The sequence below is a fragment of the Pteropus medius genome, unplaced genomic scaffold, assembly GCF_902729225.1.
Source record: "Pteropus medius unplaced genomic scaffold, Ma_sr-lr_union100, whole genome shotgun sequence".
NCBI classification, from domain to species: domain Eukaryota; kingdom Metazoa; phylum Chordata; class Mammalia; order Chiroptera; family Pteropodidae; genus Pteropus; species Pteropus medius.
This window is the reverse complement of record NW_024349800.1, coordinates 49,557,419-49,572,243: the sequence shown is the minus strand read 5'-3', so window position 1 is coordinate 49,572,243 and position 14,825 is coordinate 49,557,419. Positions and strand designations below refer to the sequence as shown.

Below are 14,825 nucleotides of genomic sequence, written 5' to 3'. Positions count from 1 at the left end.
ACAGGCCACAGCACCAAGAAACACACACGCACGCGCACACACACACACACACACAGACAAAACCACAGGGCCAGAACACACGGACAAAGTGTGAGCTTTGGGGCTCCTGCATAGACAGAGCAAGGGCCACGTGGGGAGGGGCCTCTGCTGACCTCCCCCAGGCATAGGCACACTAACAGCACAAAGATAGGCAGATGCCCCAAGCCAGCCAGCCTGCCACACAGACAAATGGACTGCATGGAAGGGACGCTTGCAGCATCCCAGGCCGTGGAGAGCAGGGACCAGGGAACCTCCACACACCCCCACTGCACTGATTTCCTGCTCATCTCAACTCCCGACCCACTTCCCCCCACACACTTTGGTCTTGGCTACTGGGGCTGGGGGCTGGGGAGTCGGCAGGTGGGAAGAAGGCGAGAGGAAGGAGAAAGGGGTAAGGGCCTGGCTCATCCCTGCTCTGTGAGCAGGGAGGCAGGTGCTGAGAGTCCAGGGCTGAGCCAGGGCCTGGCAGTGGGGTGAGGGCTGGGCCAGCTCAGGCTTGGGGGGGTTCCCGGCAGCGCAGGCACTGGGCCATCTCGGGCTGGTACTGCTCGACCTGCAGGGTAGAGCTGGAGAATCCAAACCGGGAGTGGAGCCGGGATGTGGCTTCGGCCAGGACAGCTTCAGGGTCTGCCGTGGAGTCTGTGGGAGAGTGATAAGAGGCAGCAGGTTCCCAGGGGAGTCAGGAACCAGGCAGGGGTGGGGAGTCGGGAACCAGGCAGGGGCTGAGATAAGGATGGGTGAAGGGGGACCTAGGGACTTGCACAGCATTAAAGCCAGGCTTCAGTGGGGAGCTTTATTTGCTTTCTGCGTTGTATGAAATGCATAAAACGTCAAAGAAAAGGTTGGAGACTCATCCCTAATCAACCATGCTAATACACTAAACCATTCTTATTTTTCTATTCTCTTCTGCTCTTTGAGTATCAATATACAGCTGTATTTCAGCAGCCACACCACCTGATTTTCCAGGACAATCCAGATGTTAAATATTCTGTCCTATGGTCTCTCTAGAGTTACCATCAAATATTCCACAAAGTATAATATTTTTGGCATCCAAATTGCATGTCTCTGATTGCTTCTTGCATCTGGAAGATACTCAAAAATCCTTTGTCAGCTTGTGAGTCACCATATATATTTTTAATGGCTGAATCATAATGTAGATATAATTTTATATTCAGCTTTTTTCTCAGCATTATACCATAAACATTTTTCCTAGTTGCCATACAGTCTTCATAATCATCATTTTTAATAGTTACATGATACCCCACTGAGTGGAGGTGCCGGAATTTACCTAACCGTGCCCCATCCCTAGGCCTGTAGGCACTAGTGATCTCATAAAGGGTTACTGGTTCCCTGAACTTCCTCAGGGAGGGCGAAACCTCCCCTAGAACACCTCGTCCAGGGCTCCCCCATCTCTCCAACATGCATGTGTGTGTGTGTGTGTGTGTGTGTGTGTGTGTGACGGTGTGTGTATTACGAAAAGCTCAAGAAAGGGAAATGGGAAGAAGACGAACTGCTAACCCAAATGTCAGGCTATCTTCCTGGCTGTGACTTTGGAGAAGGGAGAGGAAAGGGGAAAATATTTCTAGGAAATGTCCAACCAGAACCAATTAATGGACAGCTCCTGATAATGTGGTAATGAAGCGGAGGAGAAACAACATATATAATGAAATGGTATGCGTGTCAGGGACCTAGGTGGTCTAGCCTTCCATGAGTTACCAGGACTCCTATTTTTTGAAACAACAGTGTATCCCTCACCGGCTCAAACCCCACATTTCTGGGGGTACCTGCAAGCAGCAGCCACTGAGCTTTATTTCTGAGGCCGCTCATGCCCAGGAGCAGACCCCACCAGACTCCACCTCCCCATCCTGCACCTACTCGCCCAATTGATCCCCACCATTCGCCCTGTGCCTGATTCCTCCTTTTGCCCATAGACCCCATGGCCCTAGCCTTCCTCCTCACACTCTCTTCAGAGAAAAGAGAGCCTCCCTGTGTTGGAGTGAGGTCAGAGGGGCCCGAGGGGTGGGGAGCAGTGGCGTTTGATTCACCTTCCATGAGTACGCGAAGAACATCTCGAAGGGTGGGAGCCGTGGACCCAAGAGCACAGATAGAGAAGAGGAAGGTGCTGATGGGGTCAGCTGCTTTGTACTGAGGCTGGAGAGAGAGACACCCCTAAGCCCAGGAACCAGAGAGGAAGATCTAGGGTGGCCTGGACAAACAGGACCTACGAGGCCCCCAAGAACCCTGCCGAGGGGAAAAGGACCATGATTCTGGGCCCAGAGTCCTGGGGAACTGGAGTTGGGGAGGAAGGCTGTAGGAAGGAAGGGATGGTGTGCCGGGTTACTGGGCAGGCCCGATGGACAGTACCTTGAAGTAGATGAGGATGGAGGCAGCCAGCACCCCAAGGCTCTGCAGGAGATCCCCCAGCACATGCACAAAGGCCGCCCGGACGCTGGTGTTCCCCAGGGGCAGGGGCTCCTCAGGCCCCTCCTCCAGCGGTGCATACTCAGCCCCCCTAGACCCATGGCTGTGGGAGGGCCCAGCCTGGTGCAGCACAAAGGCCATTCTGAGGGGGAAGCAGAGCCGCTCAGCCCGGCAGCTGCTCCCAGCCTCCTCTGCCCTATTTCCACACCTCCTCTCTCCTCCCCAGGAGCTCTTTCTCCACCTATTGTCTCCCTATTTTTCCAGCCCCAGGAAGAAGACAACATTGTCCAGGAGAGAAAAATAATGCAGCCTCAAGGCAAGAATACAGCACTTGGTGCCAGAGATGTGGATTCAGATGCTGGCCCTGCCACTAAATAATTACGTGGCCTAGGCAAGTCACCTACCTGGTCACTTCCCAGGATCTATTGCATTAACTGTATACTAGGGATGATACGACCTACTTCATGGGGCAGCTGTGAGTTTTAAATGAGAAAATCCTGATGAAAGGCCCCAGCTAGAGTGGCTGGTATCAGTAGGCCTTTAACATTGTCTGTTGACTCTAAGTTTTAGGTCTCTATCCCAGTCCCTTCTCTGGCATTCCCTGGGCAGATTGCTGAGAACTGTGTGTGAATTGCTGTGTCTATCAGAGGAGGGGAGGGCCGGCTCTCTCAGCCTGGAGGAGGACCCCTCGCCCTGAGCCCCATGTGGTGCCTGCTCCATACTGGATGGAACATACAGCAGATTGGCACAGACTGCGATGCTGGCGGTCAGCAGCATGGCGCCCCCCTCGATGTGGTAGTCGCTGTGCAGCAGGCGGATGAAGGCCAGGTACAGGAGGATGCCAGTGACCATCCAGAGGGAGACCACAGAGGCCAAAGCCCCCAGAGTCTCTGCAGGGGGAGACAAGCTATCAGAGATTTGCCTGGAACCCTAAGAGGTGCCCTCAGGCAAGCCTGGAGGGTCACCAGGTCATACAGGGACCTTACCTGAGCGGTGCCAGCCAAAGGTCATGGTGCGGGTGGCTGGACGAGTCGAGAGCCAAAGGGAGAAGAGGCTGGCCATCATGCTGCCCACATCGGCCAGCAGGTGGGCTGCATCGGTCATAATGGCCAGGCTGTGTGCTAAATATCCACCTGCAAGGGAAAAAATGTACTGTCTGGTCCCACGGGGTGTGTGTATAGGCATGGAAAAGAGAGTGGGGGGACATACACCAAAACGTGAACTGTCATTTTTCTCTGATGACGGGATTACAGATAGTTTTTATTTCACCATTCACATTTTCTAGTTTTTCTACAATGACATATTTTAATCGCAAGAAAATACAGCTTTTAAAAGACCAGTTAACACCAAGAAGCCGGCCCTGGCCCTGTGGCCCTGGCCTTTGCCATGAATTCTCCTTGGTCCTGTCTCTCAGCCTCTCTCATTTCTGGAGTCCCGAGCATCCAACCCCCCGCTTCAGCCATCCCCATCTTCTCTGTATCTCCACCCAGGAACGTCCCCGGGACTCTGGGTGGAGAGTGGCTTCGGGAGGATGGAGTTGGAGGAGCTGCTTTTTGACTTACCCACCACCTCCCCGGCCATGAAGACACAGCATACAGCACAGGCAGCACACAGCTGCCTCTGTGCCTGCAGCCTCTCAGGGGTGAGACCCGGCTGTGGCAGGGGGTCCCTGTGGCAGTGGTGGAAGGGCATCTCCACAGGTTTGGGCTCCTCAGGGACGGGTTCTGAGGGTTCTGTGAAGAGACTGAGGCAGGCAACACGGTTCATGTGGCCTGGCCTGTGGGCTGACCTGTTCCTCACTCCCAGGCCCTGGGTCCCACAGACTGTGGCCCAACTAGCTCCTTCCCAAGGCCTAGTCAAATCTCATATGGACAAAGGGCCATATGAGAGGTGGGATCTAAATAAACAGCTCAGATCCCAGGCTCCCTTTTCCTCTCACACACACTTCCCACCTGGAAAGCACATTAGAGACAGTGTAGTCTGACACGTAAAGGAATTAGAAACATGAGGCTCAGAGAGGGAAAGGACTTATGGAGGCCACACAGCTAGTTAGTGGTAGAGATGAGACTAGATTCCAAACAAATCAATTCATTATGATAGGTACCATAAGGAATACAAAATGAACACTATCATTGAACAAAATCCTTTCTGATCTCTGGGAGCTTCTGGTGGACAAATGTTAGCTAAATATTATGGTATGTAGCAGAAGGTAGCCATTGCGATTAGAGCAGTTAAAGTGCTATTGGGGCTCAGCTAGAGAGATACATTAACCTAATGAGGAAATCGGGGAAACACGAAAAGGGGCACCATGAGAAGGGCCTTGAAGGATGAGGAGGATTTTGATAAAGATGAGATGAGCATGCCAGACAAAGGCAATACAAAGGGCAGGTGGCGTGTAAGTGTGGGGTGGGACTCAGCACATGATCCTGGCCTCAATGCCTCCCTCCCAGACCCACCTCCCGTGCCTCCACTCCCAGATCCATCACCTGCTCTCTCTGGACACAGCTGAAGTATGGCCCTTTAAAGGAGGAGTGGAACTTTGGGACCCAAAAAGTCTGAGGTTCCTGACACAGAGAACTAATGGCCAGATTCCAGAGCTGGGTTGTCATGGGAAGGACGGCGTGTAGACTGCTGTGGCTGGCAATGGTAGCAGTAGGAACACTGACTTTGGAATCTGCCACATGTTAGCTGGACCTCAGACTGACCATAAGTAACCAGCAGAGGCCACCTTAACTGTACAGTGCCATAGGATGCCCTTGATGAATGGGGCTGAGGGCATCACCTGCAGATACTAGAGGCTGAGCTCAGGCTGACTGAGCTTTAGGTCTGCTCTGGCCCAGTTCTCACTCTACTACTATCCAACCTGAATCCCACAAAGGACAGGACCTTCCACAAAATAAAGGACCTAAGTAGAAAAAATACAGTCTTGGAAATACTCACAGATGTGTGACAAGAATACCCATGAGTGAAATGAATGCTCCAGATAGAAATGTGATCACAGCAGTAAAGCAGGAAAGGGTGTCTAGGGCCTTCTGGCTGAGGAAAGCTCTGCCAAGTGGGTGAATTAAGGTGTGCAGGAGGTTGGGGGGACATTTGGTACTCCTCGGGAAAATTCAAGTGCTAGTAGTTAGATTAATTCCTTCCAAGACCTAGAATCTGGCTGTGTATGATTCTAGGTGTGTTTCCAGAGAAGATGAGGAGATGAGGGTGGCTTTGAAACCCATCCTCATTCTTCAATGAAGTGTGCCAAGTATACACATGCTGAAGCCCTGTCCAGTGGGAGAGACAGATGTGTCACAAATGACTTACTATGCAAGGAGAGGTTGGGGCCAGCAGGGTTATTATGAACAAAGGATTTTGGAGCACAGGGGAGGCAGTAACCAACTCTAATTTGGGGTGAGGAAAGCTTCACACGGAGAGATGTATAAGATAAGATTTAGGTGGAGAAGGGGAATCTAGACAGACACATGGAATGAATGACAAGATACGCAGCTTGGAGTTCATATGAGGAGCCAGAGGAAGGGCTGAGGAAGAAAGTGATGAACTCCAATGAACATAAAGGAGATACACTGACTGATTTAACAAATCTTTCTTGAGCCCTGAGATGACCCTGCTATTGTACTTGTCTGGGAAGAGAGGAGAAGAGATGGAGGAGTCTGGAAGAGACCAGGCCAGAGTGAAATGTTAGAGGAGGGACAGGTAGGTAAGGAAGAGCCTCTTTCAGGCAATACTGCAGGATTTGGTGACTAATGGTCATATGAGAATGAAGATGAGCTGGGAGTCAAAGACGTGGGTCTGAAGAGCAAACGGAGGCTGGGTGGCTTTGGGGCAATGGGTAAATGCCTTTCCTGGTCCTGTAACGCACAATGTAGCCAGTCATCAAGATAGCTACCCATCAACAAGCTGCTTCTTTTTGTTCTGCATGAATTGGGCACTAAAGAACCTCCTTGCTGGTGTGTGGGTGTGTATGGGGTGGGGGGTGGCACTACATGTTGTTTAGAGAGAAGGTAAGACAGTTTTCTCTCCCTGGCCCTCTGAAATCCTCAACGAACAACAAATAATATTGAGTGGGGTAGAGAGGTGTAGGAAGGGGAGATGGCCTGAAGCAGAGTCAACAGGATATGTGAAGAGATGCCAGGGCCATGGCTGGAGCCCCCACAGCTGCCCACGTCTGCAGTCTCCTGCAGGAAGGAGTCAGACGCGAAGTCTTCCCTCCCTCTGCGCATCCACTCCCCCACCCGCCCAGCCCCCACCCAGAGAAAAGGCCAGAAACACATAGAGACACCACGTCAGAGACAAAGGGAGAGGGGCTGGAAAGGAAACAAATATTGGGAAAGATGAGAAAAGAGACAAATGGACGGTCAGCTAACAGACAAGATGGCCAGCGGAGGTGGCTAGGGAGGGCCTGGCGCGGCCGCTCGGAGAGACAAGGCGGACAGAGCCGGCGGGCAATGGGCGCGGGAGGCCGGCGGGACGCGGAGGCGGTTCTCCCACCGCCCCCGGCCCGCTGTCCCGGCCGCTCCACGAGCCTCATTTCACACCTCGCCGCCCCCGGCCCCGTCTGTGCGGAGCCGGGAATACCCCCTGCCGCCCAGATCGCACCTGCTCCTTCCTTGCCGCCCCCTCGCTTCCCGGTGCCCGCCCGCCCCAGGAGCCCGGAAGACCCGCTGCGGAGCCCGGGCCCATCCTCGGCCCGGATGCCCATAGCTGGCCACGGCTGGATGGGGCGCCCCGAGCCCGGGCGCGCGGAGGGAGGGGCCGGGGGCCTGCAGATGGGGCTCCGAAAGCCCGGGCGGGAGGTGCTCCCACCGCCAGGGCCCCAGAGCAATGCAGACATCGGGGAACCTGGCGCGGACTCCGGTCCGACGGAGGGCAGTTTCTCGTAGAGAAGACAGACGCGGCGGGGGGCGGCGGAGGGGTCCGGAGGCTTGGGGGGCAGGCCGGGGAGCCGTTTTGCGGAACCGGGAGAAAGAGGGTGGCTGCGGGAGGCGTAGCGGGCTGTTGAGCCGCAGGGGTCGGGGCTGGCTGGCTGGCTGGGGTCTCCATGCGGCCGCAGGGGACAGAGCCCCGCGCCGCGAAGCCGAGGGAATCGCGGTGCGCTGGGGCCGCCGGCCGGGGCCGCGCCGAGGGAGACAACGAAATGGACGGATGGCAGGAGGGTGGCGCCCCCCGGCCGAGGACTGACCCAGGCCGGTCCTACCTCTTCAAACGCAGGCCGCCACCAGCGCCGCCGCGGTCCCGGGGGCTCACCAGGCGAGTAGTCTCCGAGCCCCCCGCGGCGGGAGAGGGCTCCATGTCCCCGTGGCCCCGGCCGTCTAGGCCCCACAGAGGGAGAGAGAGGCGGGGCCGGCCCCGTGCCAGGTCTGAACGGGCAGCTGACCCCCGGACTCCCCGCAGGGCCGCGGGGCCACTAGAGTGGAGGTAACTGCGGCGGCTGTGGCGAGTCCGAACTGCAGATCCCGCGGCGGCTGGAGCCCCGCCCCGCGTGGGGCGAGCTCCCCAAGCCCCGCCTCCAGGCTTTTCGGCTTCTCCCCCACGCCTAAGCCCCGCCCCCGCAGCCCTATCCCCATAGCTAAAGCCCCATTGCCCCGCGCCAAAGCTAGGTAGGGGCGGCGGGAGCCGTCTGCGCCCCCGCCGGGTTCTAGGGAACGCCTAATCTCCGTAACCCCGCCCCGCACCACCTCAGGTGGACCCAGCCGCCCGCCCCAGCCGCCCACCGGTTCCAAGCCAAGTTCCTCGAGCCTAGGAACCTCCCTGACCAACCTTCACCCAAGAAGCATTGTCCCTTGCATGCCCGCGCGGGGGCGTCCCCCACTTCCGCCACTCCATCACTTTGTGGCCCCAGCCCCCCACACAGTCGGAAACAGGTGTGGATCCATTACCTATCTTGAGAACCAGAAAGAATGTGGGGTGAGCAGTGTGGTACATCTGGGAGAACTCCAGGGACTCTGGCCAGAAACCACTCTGTAGAGGATGTGGGGTCAGAATTCGTGAGCAAAATCTGCTGCCAAGCACTGTACCGTTCATTATCATTTATATTTATACAGAGATATTGGATGACAAAAAGCTTCCTGCTCTCCTTCAATCCATTATTATCCCTATTTTTTGGATGAGTAAACTGAGTCCCAGAGAAAGAAGTGTCCAGGGTCGAACAGCCAGTGAATAAAAGGCAGAGGACTGGAATCCCATCCTCTTTCCCTCCCGGGTTCAGGGCGCTACACTGGTGACTGCAGAGTGCCAATCTTCTCACTCGGATTTCTGAGGCAGCTGGAGGAGGGAGGAGCGACGCCACCTCTCTGGGGTCACAAGCCACTGTTCCTGGAGAGAGGCTGCGGTCAGCTTGCCAGCAGGTGATTCCTTACCTCTAACCCGTAGCACCTTCCCCGGTCATTACCTCATTTTGCCTCGTTTTAACCGAAGCCCAGGGAAAGGAATGACTTGCAGCAAAGTCGGTGGCCGAGCCGGGCGTTGAAGCTTCATATACTCAATGCCCTCTTGCCCCTCACACCTACCGCCACCGTAGAATGAAAAGGGGATGGTGACTGGATTGTGCACTCCAAGCTGTGATACTCTGTGAAGCGGAGGGTCGGGAAGAGGAGAAGCAAGAGCATGGATGGAGAACCGTGGAGAGTGCGAGGGGTTGGGAGCCCAGTCAAGGAGCTCATCAACCTCACCCCTCACAACACATGGGCATCTTGAATTAGGGACATTATTATTCCATACAATGAGACCGCGTGCGCATTTCCAAAAAAACGAAAAACTGGAGCACGTGTCAGATGAAGTGATTGGAAGTGATGGGGTTAACCCGGGAGAGCTTCGCGGAGGAGGTGAGGCTTGAGCGGATTAGGCAAACTAGCTGGGCCGCGGGCTGGCTGTTCTGGCGGGGGAAGAGTGCGGCTTGTGCCAAGGTTTGCGGGCGGCGTGTGCGACGGGATCGTACTGAGCCGGGGAGCTGTGAGGCACCGAAGAATGAAAGGGTATGCGCGGGCCCTCTGCACCGCGCCTTCACCCACGCCGCGCCCCGGGCCCTCCCCCCACTCCCTGCCCAAGGCCTAGCCTAAAGCCTACGCGGGGAGAGGGCACACTGGGGCGAGGGGGTGTGGTTTTCTCCCTCCAACGTCCCCTAGAGGCGTTGGGCATCAGCTCTTTCCTTGGGTTATAGGGGGCACACTGGGGCGGCGAGAGGGGAAACCACCAGCCAAGGTCACCTTGTAGGCCCGTGTCATAGCTGGCGTGGAACTCCTCTCCCCGCCCGCCTATGCCAGGGACCCGGGCACGTCCTTCCTGGCGCCGTCGGTTTTCGAAGCTCGGCACCGGCCTGGGGCTTCCCGGATTCTAAGAGCCTTGGAGCTGGGACCAGGAGGGGCCACCGTGCACTCCAGGGTTCAGATGTGGTAGGCTCGCCCGAAGTGGCTTGGGCAGGAGAGTTCAAGATTAGGAAGAAATCGCAAGGCCCTATGCGGGGAAGGGGCTTCTTAGGCACGCCTCAGCTGATGACGACAACAGGGGACGTGATAGTAACAATGGCTTCCTCCGGGATTTCCCTTCCTGGGCAGCCCACGGCGCACAGACAACAGCCCCAGGTACCCGAGAGGAGGCGCAGACGCTAGCACATACCCGCCCCGCCACCCAGCAGGGAGCGAGCAAGCCGGGAAGGGAAAGGAGCGTCGGAACAGTTGGATTACAGGGCTGCCCTCCGCCGCAGCTTCCTGGGTGTCAGGCCTTGGAACGCGCTACCTCCGGATGCTGGGAACACCCGCGGGGAGAATACCAACAGTTGCCTTTGCTTGGAAATTTATGCAAGAAAGGCCTGGCAGCGAAACAGACTGCTTGCACCTGTTTCTCAAAGAGCCACTAAGTGGCTGTGTGAAAATCTTTGCAAAGGGTCCTCTTGAATGCCGGGTCTGAGGAAGACAATTCTGCACCTGACGAGGAGCTAGGAAAATTATGCAGCAGTTAGGACAGCTTAGGGTTGATGCCCTGTATAGAACAGTAGTCTTGTAAGAACTATTCATTCAACATTTGCTGAACACTTATTTCCTGCCACGCACCTTGTTAGCACAGTTGGGGATGCCTGGTGATCAAGATAGCCGTATGTCCGTCCCCTCCGGGCTTTAACCTGATTGCACGAGATTTCTATTCTGCAGGTGTTACTGACTTACCCACATGCTATTACTGCCTGTTCTGTCCTGCCTCAGGTATCAATCTTCCCTAAAGTAAGTCCTTAGGCCACTCTTAGTCCTAAAGGCTTGATGGAGGCAGGAAACCCTAGATATTCCCAGGAAGACAGATTAGTGCCAGCTTCCAGAGAAGAAGGTAGCAGAGCAGGTCAGAAGGGGACTTCAGGGGAACCCAGGCTGGAGCAGTTCGTTCTGGGAGAGGAGAGCAAAGCCCAGCTCTGAGGTCTGGATTTAGTCTGGGCTATAGATCTCAGACATGATTTGAAATCCAAGCATGTGGGCAAGGTCCAAGCCAGGCTGAAGGGTGTGCGGTCCACTCTCTGCTCAGTTTACCTCCAGGAAGCCTTTCCTGACTCCCTCCAGATGAGCTATGTGCCCCTTCCTGGTGCTCTGAAGACCCACTGTGCTTATGTGATGGTAGCACTCGCCACACTGTAAGGAAGTCATTTGCTTGTCTGTTTCCTTCCTAGAGTACAAGCTCCCTGAAGGCAGGAATTGACTTTCTCATCACTGTGTCCTGGGCTCCCCCTAGAGGCTGACACAATCTACCATAAAGCCATCCTAGAAAGGAGGAGCCTATTGTCAGAGTGGAAGCAGGATGGAGGAAGTAGGATTTTAGCGGGAGATGAGAGAAGATGAGGGAGGGCTGCAGCCTAAATGTCATCTCAGGGAGGCATTTCCTGACTCTCAAACTAGGTTAGTTCTCATGTATGCATTCTTACTGCACACTTCTTTTCCTTCCTTAGTACTTATCATACTGTAATTAAATTGTTATTTAGTAATTGTTTCTTCACTTGATTTCCAGGATACCAATATCTGATTTTCCTCCTACTTCATTGCCTGCCTATTTTCAGTCTCCTTTGCTGGTTCCTCATCTTCTCAACTTTCAATGCTGGGGTAGTCCTGGACTTGGTCACCCTCTTCTCTTACCTTTCCACACTCACTCCATGGAGATATCATCCAGTCTGAAGGCTTTAAATACTATCTAGAAACAGCAGAAAGCACTGGTTGTTGAAGCTAAGTGGTGAGTACATGGAGGATTATTGTACTATTCTATTTTTGCATGTGTTTGAAATTTTCTATTAAAAAGAAACTTAAAAAAGGCATCCATATGTTGATTCTCAGATCTCTCACTTGAATTCCAAACTCAAATACCCAAATGCCAGCTTGACCTTTCCTCTTTAATGCCTAATGGCATCTCAAGGTTCATTAGTCTAAAGCTGAGCTCCTAATTGTCGCCCCCGTCCCAAACCTGCTCTTTCAGCAGTCTCCTCATGTCAGAACATGTTAACTGCATCCTTGCATCTGCTCAGGCAAAAACCTTACAGTCATCTTTGACTCCTCTATTTTTACCCCATATCCAATCAGTCAGCAACTCTTGCTCCCACCCTTGTCCAAACCACCATCATCTGTCTTCTTGATTACTGCAGTAGCCTCCTAGGTTGTCTTCCTTTTTCTATCTTTATTGCCCTATAGTCTATTCTCAATCCAGTGGCCTGGCAATGTAGGCCAGATTTCATCACTCTCTACGCCACTCACGGTTAGCCACAGGCCTTCCACCGGCCTACAAAGCCCTACACAATCTAGCCCACTCTGATCTCATTTCATGCTACTCCCACTTCACTCCCCAGCCACTCTGGCCTTTGTGCAAGTCCTACAACACACCAGGCAAGTTCCTACCCCAAGGCCTTTGCATTTACTTATCTCTACCTGTCATACACTCTGCCAGCTGTCTTCACAACTCACCTGAGACCTGCTTCAGGTCTTGGATCAAATATCACCTTCTCAGACTCTCTCAGCTTATCCTTTTAACAACTGCAACATCCTCTCAAAAATTCTCTATTTCCGCCTCTTGCTTTGTGTTTCTCTATAGGCATTATTATCACCTAATATACTATACATTTTACTTATAGTATTTCTGTCTATCTCCTTTCACCAGAATGTAAGTGCCATGATGGCCGAAAGTTTTGTCTGTTTTGTATGCTGCTGTATGTATCACTAACACCTAGAACAGTGTCTGGTACATAAGAGCACCCAATAAATATTTGTTGAAGATATTGTCTTTCTTCTACACTAGATTATAATCTCTGAGGACAAAAAGAGTTTGACCAATTATCATTGTATCCAGGGTACTAGGCATAGGGCAGTGTTTAACAGATATTTGTTGAGTAAGTGAATTGATTAATGAAAAGGACAATTTATGAGAGGAAATGGTGTGAGAGCAATGATATAGAGGTGAGAAAGAACAGGAATATTTAGTGGGGGGAAAAGACCAGTCTGATTGTTATGGAAGGTTCATTTTAGGGCAATAGTAGACAGTAAATTCGGAGGGGTAAGTTGGAATCAAGTTGTGGAGTTCATTGCCAGATTTAAAAGGTCATTTTTAGAGCATCTTGTAGGCTATGATAATGACCAAAGCACCGCTTTATGAATATTGATCTGGTAGTGTATCCAGGATGAAACTGACAGTAGGGAGAGCAGTTAGGAGGATAGGACAACAGTCAGCGTGATATGAAAATCCTTAACTGGGATGCTTCAAGGCTGTGGGAGCTGAAAGAAGGGACAAATGAAATAGTTATTTATAAAAATTAATAAGACTTTTTGGCCTGAGTTTGGGGAAAATAATGAGTACACAGTCCAGGGATGTTTGGGTTTCGAGCATCATTACCTTGGAAATAGTCATAACATTAACATAGGGAAACGAAGAGGAACAACCAGTTTGGGGGCAAGATCATGAGTTCAGATCTTAGAGTGTGGTTTTGAGGCAATGGGAGACTGGCATGTGGGTGATACTTAACTGATTCTAAAGCATAGTTGTGACAGCTGAAGCCATGGGTATAGATTAGATCTCTGAAAAAGAGAGGAGAGAGCACAGCAGGAGGTTAAAGACCAAACCCTGTAGAATATCCATAGTCAGGAGGTGAACAAAGGAAGAGGAGCCAGCAAGGGAGACAGAAAACTTACCAGGGGTGGAGGAGGAGACCAGAGTATTGCAGAGGTGCAGAAATGAAAAGACTTGAAACTAGTGGAGTTGAACAGAAAGAAGATCTGAACTCATGCCCCTAAACTGGTTGTTCCTCTGGGTTTATTATGACTATTTGCAAGATAATGATGCCCAAAACCCAAACATCACTGGATTATGGACTCATTATTTAAGGTCCAAAATCTCTCCCCAAAATGAAGCCTGATATTTTTCACTTCATTTAGTCACAATGCCTGAAATTCTACCAGTTATTCCTTTTGTGTTATTAAGAATTAAGTGCGTGAGGTATTATAGTCTTTCTTATTATAAGCTAAATTAGTGTTTTAATTGAATTGTTTTCCACCTAACCCTTAAGGATGAGATCATTTTATGGAGATAATAATTTTTATTAGAAATTTTGAAAGGGAGGAAGTGAGAAAGGTAATTTTGGAGTTCTGACTGCTTGGGGTTATTTTGGAGATATTTTGAATACTAGCGAGCAGCATGAGGGCACTGAGTAGGGGAACAAGAAAATGGGGCTCTAAAGGCTGAGAGAAGGATGCAGAAAGAGGATGTAAGGATACCAAGGACAATTTGCAAATTTTCCTTTAGGGAAAATCCTGATTTTTCCCTTTCTCCCAGAGACAAAATGAAAAGCAACTTCTCTCTTTACAATATTGGGAAGGGACAGGATAGACAGGATGATGATGATGATGATGATGATGATGATGATGGTGATATGATGATGATGACAAATAATAGAGCATATACCATGTGTCAAGCGCTGTTCAAATGAAATATTTAATCCTTTTTACAACACTATTATCTCCATTTCACAGGTGAGGTAGGTATGCCCTGTTAGCTTATCTTTATGTCTGCAGAGTCTGGGGTTGCAGATCAGAGAGGACAGGGGTATAAAGCAAACTTTTTAGCCGATAGCCCTTTACCTCCTGTCCCAAGATGTCTGCCCTGGGGAAGACAGGCAAATTAACTAGGCCAACGGTGTTTTTTGGTCACATGTAGTACATATGCCTTCAACTAGGGGGAGAGATAAAGAGAGACATTACCTAACATCACCCATAAAAGGAGATGAATGTCAACTACAGCTTTGGTCTGTCTCTAACCTAGATTTTAAAGACAGCTGGTGTGAATGAGAAGCAGTCATGGTATAGACACCGAGCTTGGAGTCAGAAGACTTAGGTCTAGACTTCACTGGTTGACCT

General features: G+C 52.0%; 1 protein-coding gene across 1 annotated transcript; it reads right to left on the bottom strand.

The window, feature by feature from the left end:
- Positions 1–6: 6 nt before the first annotated feature.
- SLC30A3 (solute carrier family 30 member 3) lies at positions 7–8,003 on the bottom strand. Its single transcript, XM_039887564.1, is given in 8 exon segments — positions 7–701; positions 1,703–1,823; positions 2,085–2,190; positions 2,404–2,602; positions 3,197–3,350; positions 3,447–3,593; positions 4,023–4,204; positions 7,661–8,003. Coding segments are annotated over 8 exon segments (1,176 nt in total). The 5' UTR covers positions 7,756–8,003; the 3' UTR covers positions 7–529.
- Between the last annotated feature and the right edge of the window lie 6,822 nt (positions 8,004–14,825).